Here is a 9390-nt window from a genome sequence, read left to right on the forward strand (position 1 = left end):
ATGTGGACTCATAGTGGCCCTGTGAGATCGGCTAGAAATGCCTGTGAGTTTCTGAGACTGTTCCTCTCTGCCGGAATAGAAAGCCCTGTCTTTCTTCTGCAGAGTTACGGGTGGTTTTGAACTACTGACCTTGCAGTTAGCAACCCAATGAGTAACCACTGGAGAAACAGTATGGATTAAAAGTATGGATAGGGAACCAGATGGACTCAGTTGGAGTCCATTTGATGGTACGATTCTTGGACAAATTGTAGAACTTCTCTGCACCCGACTTTCCTCTTCTGGAAAATGGGGATAATGATAGCACCAGGCTCATAAGACAGTTATGGGAGTTCGATGAGTTGGCATCTGCAGCATACTGAGAAGAGTGCCTGGCACACAGCACTGAATAATCCGCTACTACCAGCATCACTGTGATTCCTGGTCTTGCAGCAACAGGGCTGTCACACTGGCTTGTAAGATCTCAGGATACACTCCATGAATACAACCAAAGGGCAGTCCATAGTGGTAAGTAAGGATACCTCAGTCTATCATGAACCTGTGTGCAGACCATGAGAATCCTCCGCACAGCTGCAAATTGACCTGAGAGAACCTAAAACCATTCACTAATTCAAAGGGGAGCCCGTCACTTGCTATGCCCTGGATGCATATGGTCATTTCTGCCAAGGGATCAAGCCCCAGATGTCCTAGAATCCAAAAGCAAAGAGAAGCAAACCAGGAACCCTACAGAACCATGTTGAACTTTCCGAGACGGTCAATCCTTACAGGAGCAGAGCATAAGGCAGTTCTCCAGTGGACTGGCTGGGGGGTTTCAATTGCTGACTGTACAGCTAAGAGCCGACCTGGAAACCAAGGCTTCCTATCCCATGTCTTAGGATACACCCAACCCCACTGCCATTGAGTTCATTCTGCTGCACAGTGGCCCGATATAACCTCATAGAGGATTCTGAGACTGTAAATCCTTATGGGGAATCACCTGATGCAGCGGTTCTCAACCTGTGGGTCTCAACCCCTTTGGGGGTCAAATGACCCTTTCACAGGGGTCACCCAATTGGTAACAGTAGCAAAATTACAGGGATGAAGTAGCAATGAAAATTATTTTATGGTTCGGGGGTGGGGGTGGTGGTTACCACAACATGAGGAAATGTGTTAAAGGGTCGTGGCATTAGGAAGGTTGAGAACCACTGGCCTAGTGGGTTTGAATGGCTGACCTTGCAGGTAAACTTGTTGAAACACTGATCCCGGGGCTGTAGGCCTGTTTCTCATTTTGTACTTTTGTCGGGAGCCCAAGATTCTGCATTTCTACCAAGTTCACTAGCCATGCCAATGCTGCAGGTGAGGGACCACTCCTTGAGAACCATTGCTCCAAGCTGTCACTCTGAAGTTCATGAGTGACAGCTATTGGGAAGGCCAGTTCTCTGGGACCCCTGGTGTGATAATATTTGCATTTTATTCAACAGGAAACCCCCCTGCAATTTTCAAGGTTACCAACCTGGCATCTTTCTGAAATAGTGCTTCACAACCTAGGCTACATTTTAGGATCACCTGAAAATGTTTGAAAATTGCATATGCCCCAATCCCACCACAGATCAGTCAAAATCAAAGGACTCCCCACTCCCCACTGAAGACTTCCACTTTTTGAATTTGTCAGTTCCCCAGGTGCTTGTTAGCTAATTAAAGAGGAGAACAACTGAGCTTCATTATAGCAGCTGCTCTCAGGGCTGGTTCCACATCAGATTCATGCGGGACACTTTGAAAAATTAATGATGCCCCATCGCCATCTTGAACCAATTCAAACAGATTCTTAGGAAAGTGACCCAGACATGATTATCTTGAAACCCTTCCTGATGTCTTCCAGGTGGAGTCAGGGTGGAGAAGTCTGTTTTATGGGGACTCCCCCTCTGGTTTGCCCACGGACTTCTACAGTAATGGTTTTCGATCTTGGCCATGTACTTGAATCATCTCTGGTGCTTGAAAAATAGAGAGAGATGTCCAGACTCTCCCTCTAGAGGCCGTGGTTCAGTTAGGCCCATGTGGGAAGCTGCCAGGGGAACTCGTGAAGAAAGGGAAAGAACTAATAGGAGGAGGAAGGAGACACTTTCCACATGCACAAACAGAGGGCGGCTTGGAGTTCCACAACCAGGGTCTTTTGTTGACATGAGGTCAGCCCTCATAGATGGAAAGTTCAGCCCTCTGAGTGCGCACACAAGGAGATAGAGAACACACATGTATTGACAGTCTAAGAACCACGTCAGTGCAGCCTCAGAGCTGTGAGGTCCAGTCACTCCACCTTTTGAGCATTTTTCCATGTCCTCCGAAGACTGTAGCCACAAGGGAACTCGTGTGTCCCCACCGCAAGAAAACGACAAGTTGCTGCCGGTTTGAAATGAGTTCTGCTTTGATATACTGCTGCGCTGTTGCACAAAAGACAAAAGCATATTACAGACGAGGACAGAGCCCGAGGGAACAATTTCAGATAAAGCCTACAAGTAGCCACCTGCTTCCAATGAGGAAGAGGTCTCTGGGAAGCCCCGAGATCACAGGCCAGCTCCCCTGGTCAGCCAAAGCAGGCCACAAGGCTCTGGACTGCCATCCTAATTCCCTTCCCCGACAAAGGCCAACACTGCTATCAATGGTTGGAAGTATTTTATCAGCCTACCATGGCCACACAGGCACTCAGTGCCATTTTGCAGCCAGATAAGAAAACCACAACTAAACCGATCAAGAGAATGCTAGAACATCTGGGGACATTATTTTACAACTGCTACATGATAGGGCATTTTATTACTAGTAAGAACACCAAACTTGAACTCATTAAGAGAAAGCTAAAATATCTGGGGACATTGCATTTCTCTGTGAACGTTATTCTTCAATTACTGGCCCTGCCACTCCATAGAGTCGGTTCTGACTCATAGTGATCATACACAAGACAGGGTGGAACTGCCCCCGTGAGTTTCCAAGGCCCTGACTCTTTATGGGAGTACAAAGCCTCATCTTTCTCCGATGGAGCGGCTGGTGGTTTTGAACTGCTGACATTGCGGTTAGCAACCCAAATGGTAACCACTGTGTCGCCATGACTCCAGTTACTGCCTTACATGTGACCTATGCCCATCTGGTCCTCACCCTGTCTGATTGGACAAACACACGACTAGACACAAATCAAAGCTTTCTGTGTTTTCCCTTCAAACCCAGGCCCTCCTCAGATCCAGTCTCCAAGATGAGGCTCCACCCACAGCCCTGCCCTCCTTGGGACTCAGGCCGAGCCAGCGCTGGGTACCTTTCTACTTGAAACGGCCTCAAACACCCCGGAGGTGGAGTCTGTGACAGTGGACCCGGAGAAAAAGTGGTTCACTTCGCACGGAAACATGGCGATTTCGTTTTGACGATACATTCTATGATGTCGGAGTTTGGAAACCCACTCATCAAAGCCATCTTCCGACTTCACCTGAAAGGGGTGAATTTGAAAGGAGGAAGCAAGAAGGTTAATCACTGGAAGGAACGATTATTCATCAACCCGAGGTCACTCCCGATCCCTGTCTTTTCCCGTTGGCATACGGGTGGCTGTCGCTATCAACGCCTGCGGAGCCCGGACAACAGAACAAGATGGCATGGGGGCTGGCATGCGCCAGTCTGTGCCTGTGGCCCAGGTATGTTAAGAGATACATTTATGCTAATTCTTTTCTTTCTCTTGAAGCAAATTCTCTGGTCTCAGCTACTCTTATTCCAACAGGAAATATTAGCACCATTTTTATTTTTCAAAGCTCTTGCAATAATTCAAACTTTACAGATCAGTCTTCTCTGTACGGGAATGATTTAGTAAATTTCTGCTAAGTTATTTAACCTCGTTCATCTTCTTTGCCAAAGAATACATCGTGAAGAACCCATGATGTAACAGTTATTTAAAAGAACATTTCTCTTGCTCTCAGAAATAAAAAAATCTGAGAAAACATTATCAGAGATTGTACAGACACACACACACACACAGTTAGCTATCCTTTCTGTCGATATTAATATTAGATTATTCTTGTTAGGTGTCATCCAGTAGGTTCTGTAACATCGAGCCTCTATGCACGACAGAATAAAACACTGCACGGTCCTGCACTATTGACAATAGGTTATCCATGTCTAATATCCATGAAAAATATAAAATATTTCAAGCATTCATAAAAGTACTACAATAATAAGCACCTAGGTACCACACCCATTTCTTAATAGCCAAGCTTTGAGACTGGGATGGTGTGCTAATACTTTCAAAGTGAAAAACTGAGAGCTATCTATATATTATGGTGTAGTGAAGAATACTGAAAGTACCATCGACAGCCAAAAGAACAAACAAATTTCTCTTGGGAAAAGTACAGCCAGAAGGCTCCTTACAAACAAGGGCGGCGAGACTTCGTCTCACGTACCTTAGATACGTTATCGGGAAAGACCAGTCCCTGGAAAAGGACTTTGATCTCCGTAAAAGCAGAGGGGTCAGAAGAAAGAGAAGACCCCCGACCTGATGGACGGGCTCGTGGCTGCAAACATAAGAACGATTGTGTGGCTGGCGCAGGACTGGGCGGTGTTTGATCTGTTGTCCACAGGGTTGCGAAGAGTTGGGGGCAACTCGACAGCTCTGACCAACAACAAGAGTAACCTCTGTACGAGCAGATGTGAGTGAAAAACACACAAGCCAGTTGCTATGGAGTCGATTCTGACTCACGGTGACACCCTAAATGCAGAGCAGAACTGCCCCACACGCCTGTCTTCCTAGGCACCTCGGGGTGGGTTTGAACCATTAACCTTGTGGTTAATACCCGAGCTTTTTATGTCAACCAGACTTCTATATTAAGAGGTAGACTCCTGAAGCTGCAATTTCAAATATCCCGAAAGGGTGCTTGTAGGGTAAATTCCAAGAAGACAAACCCAGGTCAATCCTGTTAAAATCTTTACTATTGCTACCGCTGACAGCACACGTGGCCCCATTCGTTTAGGATTTATTCTGTTGGTTCTTATTTTGGTTTTGCTGATTAATACACAGAAGAACATATAAGGCTTAAAACCTTCCAGACAATACAGGAGATGTCATTTTCTGGAAGATGCAACACAAACAAACATATGGATTTGTCTCCCTAAAGTAAATTTGAAAAGTGCATTTTATTTCTCAGAGGTCGTTAATTAGAATTAAGTAGGGATCTTGATACAAATGGATTGTATCATCCATTCTACTAACCTAACCTCCCAAACCAAACCAACTGGCCTTAAGCTGATTCCATGCCACAGCAACCCTGCAGAGCAGAGCAGAGTTGCCCCATGGGCTCGTAAGGCGGTTTATCTTTACATCAGCAGACTGTCCCAGCGTTCTCTTGCAGAGCAACCGGGGTGGTGGTGGTGGTTTGAACCACTGATCTTTTAGTAATCAGCCAAGCACTTTAACCATGGTGCCACCAGGGCTCCTTACCACAAACACACGGAATCCAGGACAGATAAAGCCCTCAGGACCAATAATGAGAGTAGTGATACCAGGAGGGGAAGGGGAAGGTGGGGGAGAAAGGGGAACCTATTACAATGATCTACATATAACCCCCTCCCTGGGGGATGGACAACAGAAAAGTGGATGAAGGGAGACATTGTTCAGACAGTGTAAGACATGACAAAATAATAATAATTTATGAATTATCAAGCGTTCATGAGGAAGGGGTGGTGGGGGAGGGAAGGGGAAAAATGAGGACTGATATCAAGGGCTTAAGTGGAAAGAAAAGCTTTAAGGATGATGATGACTGCACAAATGTGCTCGACACAATTGATGATGGATTGTAGTAAGAGTTGTACGAGCCCCAATAAAATGCTTTTAATAAATATATAAATCAATAAATGACTAAAGACATTGTCCCAGACTCTTAACTAGTTATGGCACCATAGACTAGTTCTAGGATACTTAACCTACCTGCTGCCCAGGCCCTTCATGTACAAAATAAGAGGATAGAAATAGACTACCCAGAATCAGAAATTGTGTGACTCAGGGGTTATCTTCGAATGGAACAATCGCAGCTGATGTTCAAAAGCATGAACAAGAAACATAAAAAAAAAAAAAACTTAAAGTGTATCAACACAGAGAAATACACAAGTGTTTTTATTAAAACATCTGGACTCAATATATTTTATGACAGGGTGGTTGTGAGGAAATGGGGAGCTAGCAACAATGAGCACAAGCAAGAACACTCTCTAAAATTGACTGAGGTGATGATCGCACAATTCTTTTAAACAGGATTGAACTATTGAATTGCATGAGATGAATTATATATCAATAAAACCATTAAAATACATATATTTTAAGGCATTCAAATCTGTTTTTTCTTAAAGAAAAATTAATCATCAGTGCTATTCTGAGAAGTAAGAACCCATTATGCCATGAGGGTGTCATACAACTGAACAACGGACGTAGTTGGAGAAATCACTTAAAGACTCTAGCGGAGAGTAACCACTGAATAACCACCCAAAAGCAAAACAAAACAAAGTCACTGTTACCGAGTCGATGCCAACTTAGAGCAACTCGATGCCAGAAGAACTGCCTGTGGGCGCATCTTAGACCAGAACTCTGTCCGGGAGGAGAAAGCCCCATCTTTCTCCTGCTCAGTGACTGGTTCTTTCAAACAACTGACGGCACAGTTAGTTAGCATCCCAAAGCCACTATGCCATCAAGGCTCCCTATGGGGAAGTAGTCTTCCATAAATGTTTTTCCTTGGAGTTTACATTTAGTCAGTCTCCACTGGGGCAATTTTGCCCCTAGGGACCATGGGGCAAAATCTGTAGACATTTTTAGTTGTGACAACTGGAGGGGTGCCCCTGGCATTTCGTGGGTAGAGCCCAGGGATGCTGCTAATCTTCGTACAGGGCACAGCATAGAGCCACACGACAAGAAGTGTCTAGCCCAAACCGCCAGCGATGCTGAGGTTGAGAAACCTGCTTCATACAATGAACTGCACACACAGGAATGGGGGCTTGGGTTGGGAAACAGTGTATTTGACTGTCTTGTACAGCCAATCAACCACACGTACATGTTAAGCATGTACTACTCACGCACTGCCCACAAGCTATGCACCAGACAGGGGCACGCTAAGGAATGGGCTCATAAGCTCATGGTTTTATTTCCCCAATCTCCAAGCTCTGCTTCCAATACCCTCAAGTAATTTGCCTCTACAAATCTTTAGAAAATGATGCTAATATTTCCTCAATTGCTTTACCATTGGTTTGCACTTTGTTTTTGGTGGAAGTTTACAGAGCAAATTAAGTTCCCATGTGAAAATCTCTATATAAATGGTTCAGTTCCCCCAATGCATCCATATTTTCTTTTAACTTCTGGCTATTCCGGTCCCATTCTTCATGTCTAACATTCAGGTACCACCTAATAAGCATAGATAGTAACTAAAGTTATTGACCTTACTGCGGCCTAGCATTATGCCGGATTCTCTCTATGTTCCCATTCAAGGTTAGCACTATATCCCCATTTGTTAGATGAGAAAATGGAGACTTCCAGAGATTAATTTGCCAAAGATCAACAGTTGGTAAAGAACCAATTCAAGATTTGAACTAGACTGATGATCTCCATAGTTTATGCTTCATGCTTTAACTATCTAAACCACTACCACGGAGCCCCCGTGCACAATGGTTAAACAGACAGTTGCTAACTGAAGGTGGGAGGTTCAAACCCACCATCCACTCTACAGGGAAAAGATGTGGCAGTCGTCTTCTGTCGCAATTTGCAACTTTTGGGAACCTTCTGGGGTCAGTTCTGCTCCACCCTGTAAGCTCACTATGAGTTGGAATGACTCAAAGCCAGAGTTTGGTGAGTTTGATACTACCACCACCACCACAAGCACCTGCGAGAGCAACAGGGGAAAGAGCTTAGAGAGGCAGGGCTTGATTCGGCTCATTCTGGTTATTCCCTTTTGAGAATTGGCCTTTCCATCGCAGACATACTGAATCAACATTGACATTTTAACATGACCCCTAAGTGATTCTTCTAAAAGCCCTGGTTAAAAATGTAGAAATAACTCATCAACTAGTTTTCCGGGCTTTGAACTGGTTCATTCCAGTTCAACCACTTCCACTAAGAATTCGTCCTTCCACCCCAGATACGTTGTCGTTGTTCTTGTTGTTAGGTGCCATTGAATTGGTTCTGACTCATAGTGACCCTATGTACATGTGGTAGTTACGTAATCTCATCTCAACTTGAAAAATAGGGTGAAAGGGTGGAGTCTAGCCTGTCAATCAGGCCACAGCCTGATGGTACCTTTTTGTGGGCATGACCTTCTCATAAGGAGGGTCCTGGGAACCTTCCCGCTATCTCTCTGCCTTCACCTTCCTGTTGATGAGTCACACTGAGCCCTGGAGATGCTTCCACCACCACTGGATCCACAGGACTTTGCACCCACCAGCCGGTGATCTTCCTGCATTCTGCATCATTGCGTGTGGCTGCCTGAGTCTGAAGAGGGGTTTATGGACTAGTATCAGACTTATGTATTAGTATCAGACTTATGGACTTGATCTGGGATGGGCTGGGGTGATTGCTTGACATATAATAACTTCTTGATATAAAGCTCTCTCATGCAGATGTGTATCCCTGGATCTGTTTCTCTAGTCAACCTGGGCTAACACAGCACAGCAGAACAAAACTCTGCCCATTCCTCTGCCATCCTCACAATTGTTCTTATGCTTGAGGCCACTGTATCAGCCACGGTGCCAATCATCTTGCCAAGGGTCTTCTTCTCTTTCCCTGCCCCAATACTTTACCGAGCATGATGTCCTTCTCCAGGGACGGGTAGTGCCTTCTGACCTTAGGGGCTCATCTTCTAGCACTATCTCTGACAAGAGTCGGTTGCCATTCATGAGGTTTTCAGTATCCGACAGAGCTCGGCTGCTATCCATAACGTTGTTAGTGGCTAATTCCTCCGATTGCACAACCCATTCCCTCTACATAGTCTGTTCACAGACCAAAAGCCCTGCTGAAACCTGTTCATTTTGGATGACCATCCTGGTATTTGAGATATTAGTGACAGAGCTTCCAGCATCACAGCAACACACAAGCCACCACAGTACGACAAACTGACAGTTAAGTGGTGGACCCCAGATATTCGGAATCAAAATCTACTTTTAACAAGATTCCCAAGTGAATCTTTCATCTCCACAGGTTGAGTGTGTCTAATAAATGTCCTCCTTCAGTTCCAATTTGCAGCTCTCGATATTCCCTTGAAGTACCAGATGCACTTGGGAATGCCAACAGTACATATCAGACCTCTAAAATTGTCCAAAGTTCAGGTTCTAGGAACATTCTATGTTGCCATGGCACTTGTACAGGATGGGCACCTCCCTGTAGTTGGGGCACTTCATGTACCAGTGAAGAAAGTCTTTCAC

General features: G+C 45.0%; 1 protein-coding gene across 2 annotated transcripts in view; it reads right to left on the minus strand.

Annotated features, from left to right (window-relative positions):
- OSBPL3 (oxysterol binding protein like 3) overlaps positions 1–9390 on the minus strand; it is a 120990-nt gene that overhangs the window by 73271 nt on the left and 38329 nt on the right. For both annotated transcript variants that reach the window (XM_045288775.1, XM_045288774.1), the window contains exons 4-5: positions 3275–3442; positions 2288–2411 (exon numbers count right to left, since the gene is read on the minus strand). In XM_045288775.1, the coding sequence (XP_045144710.1) occupies positions 2288–2411; positions 3275–3442 (292 nt within the window). The remainder of the gene's footprint in view (positions 1–2287; positions 2412–3274; positions 3443–9390) is intronic.

This window comes from Echinops telfairi, unplaced genomic scaffold, assembly GCF_000313985.2.
Source record: "Echinops telfairi isolate 266 unplaced genomic scaffold, ASM31398v2 ScPeMD7_23;HRSCAF=83, whole genome shotgun sequence".
Lineage (NCBI taxonomy): Eukaryota > Metazoa > Chordata > Mammalia > Afrosoricida > Tenrecidae > Echinops > Echinops telfairi.